Source organism: Ictalurus furcatus, chromosome 10 (assembly GCF_023375685.1).
Source record: "Ictalurus furcatus strain D&B chromosome 10, Billie_1.0, whole genome shotgun sequence".
Taxonomy (NCBI): Eukaryota; Metazoa; Chordata; class Actinopteri; order Siluriformes; family Ictaluridae; genus Ictalurus; species Ictalurus furcatus.
In genome coordinates this window covers 25,515,207-25,516,007 of record NC_071264.1, presented here as the reverse complement: position 1 = coordinate 25,516,007, position 801 = coordinate 25,515,207, and the positions used below count along the sequence as shown (strand labels likewise).

Genomic DNA, 801 nt, shown 5'->3' with positions numbered 1-801 from the left:
GACTCAGCCTGGGAGTCAGATTGAGAGTCAGACTGAGAGTCATGTCGCGAGCCGTAATCTACCGAGTCCTGCTTTCTGCTGTCTGCTATCAGCGGCTCCGTTTCCATCCGGTTCTGCTGGAAAAGTTTCGAATTAGGATTTCGAAATAAATAAATTTAAAAAACCCACTCCTTAAGTAACCTTAACAGAAGATATCCATGACTGTGTATGTATATCTATATAAACCGTGAACTACCGTGAATAAACTGTCCGAGGTTTCCCCAGGACAGTCCTCAGAAGTTTCCCACTTTGACTCGCTGACCCAGTGACTGCTTTCCGCTCATGACAACAAGAAGGCGGGTATTTTTAAGCTTCCCCGCCCATATTTTCGGCTAGTGTGTCACTGTTTTTGTCTGCGTTTGTTAAAAACTTACTAATAACGTCTAAGTTTTCGCGAAACCTGAGAGGTTTTCAATAAAACTCGTCGTTCATCAACATCCTGTGAGGAAATATCACTCGCGCGAGCTTTTTATACAACCAGCATACCGGCGCGTGAGTTATCGAAAGCAACCATCGCGAGAAAAAACGTGAACTGACCGCGAAGTGGTATAAAAGTGGTACAGCATTGTAAATATTGTAAATATGTATTTTAATGTTCAAATTTAACTTAAATAAGCAAAGTCCTTTCGAACAACGTTTTAAAAACGTGTTGTTGTTGTTGTTTTTAATCCCATAACACATTTTGTAAGGTAGCAGCAAATATATGCTGGGCCAAACGAGACAACATTAAATAATAGTTTAAAAGTTCGTTTTAAAACATAG

General features: G+C 40.1%; 1 protein-coding gene across 1 annotated transcript in view; it reads right to left on the bottom strand.

Annotated features, from left to right (window-relative positions):
- The window catches only part of tpcn2 (two pore segment channel 2), a 26,447-nt gene extending 25,928 nt beyond the window's left edge, over positions 1-519 (bottom strand). The window contains exons 1-2 of the mRNA XM_053634832.1: positions 236-519; positions 1-113 (exon numbers count right to left, since the gene is read on the bottom strand). The exon at positions 1-113 is cut by the window's left edge and continues 59 nt beyond it. Coding sequence (XP_053490807.1) covers positions 1-107 — 107 coding nt within the window. The 5' untranslated portion in view covers positions 108-113; positions 236-519. The remainder of the gene's footprint in view (positions 114-235) is intronic.
- Positions 520-801: the final 282 nt, after the last annotated feature.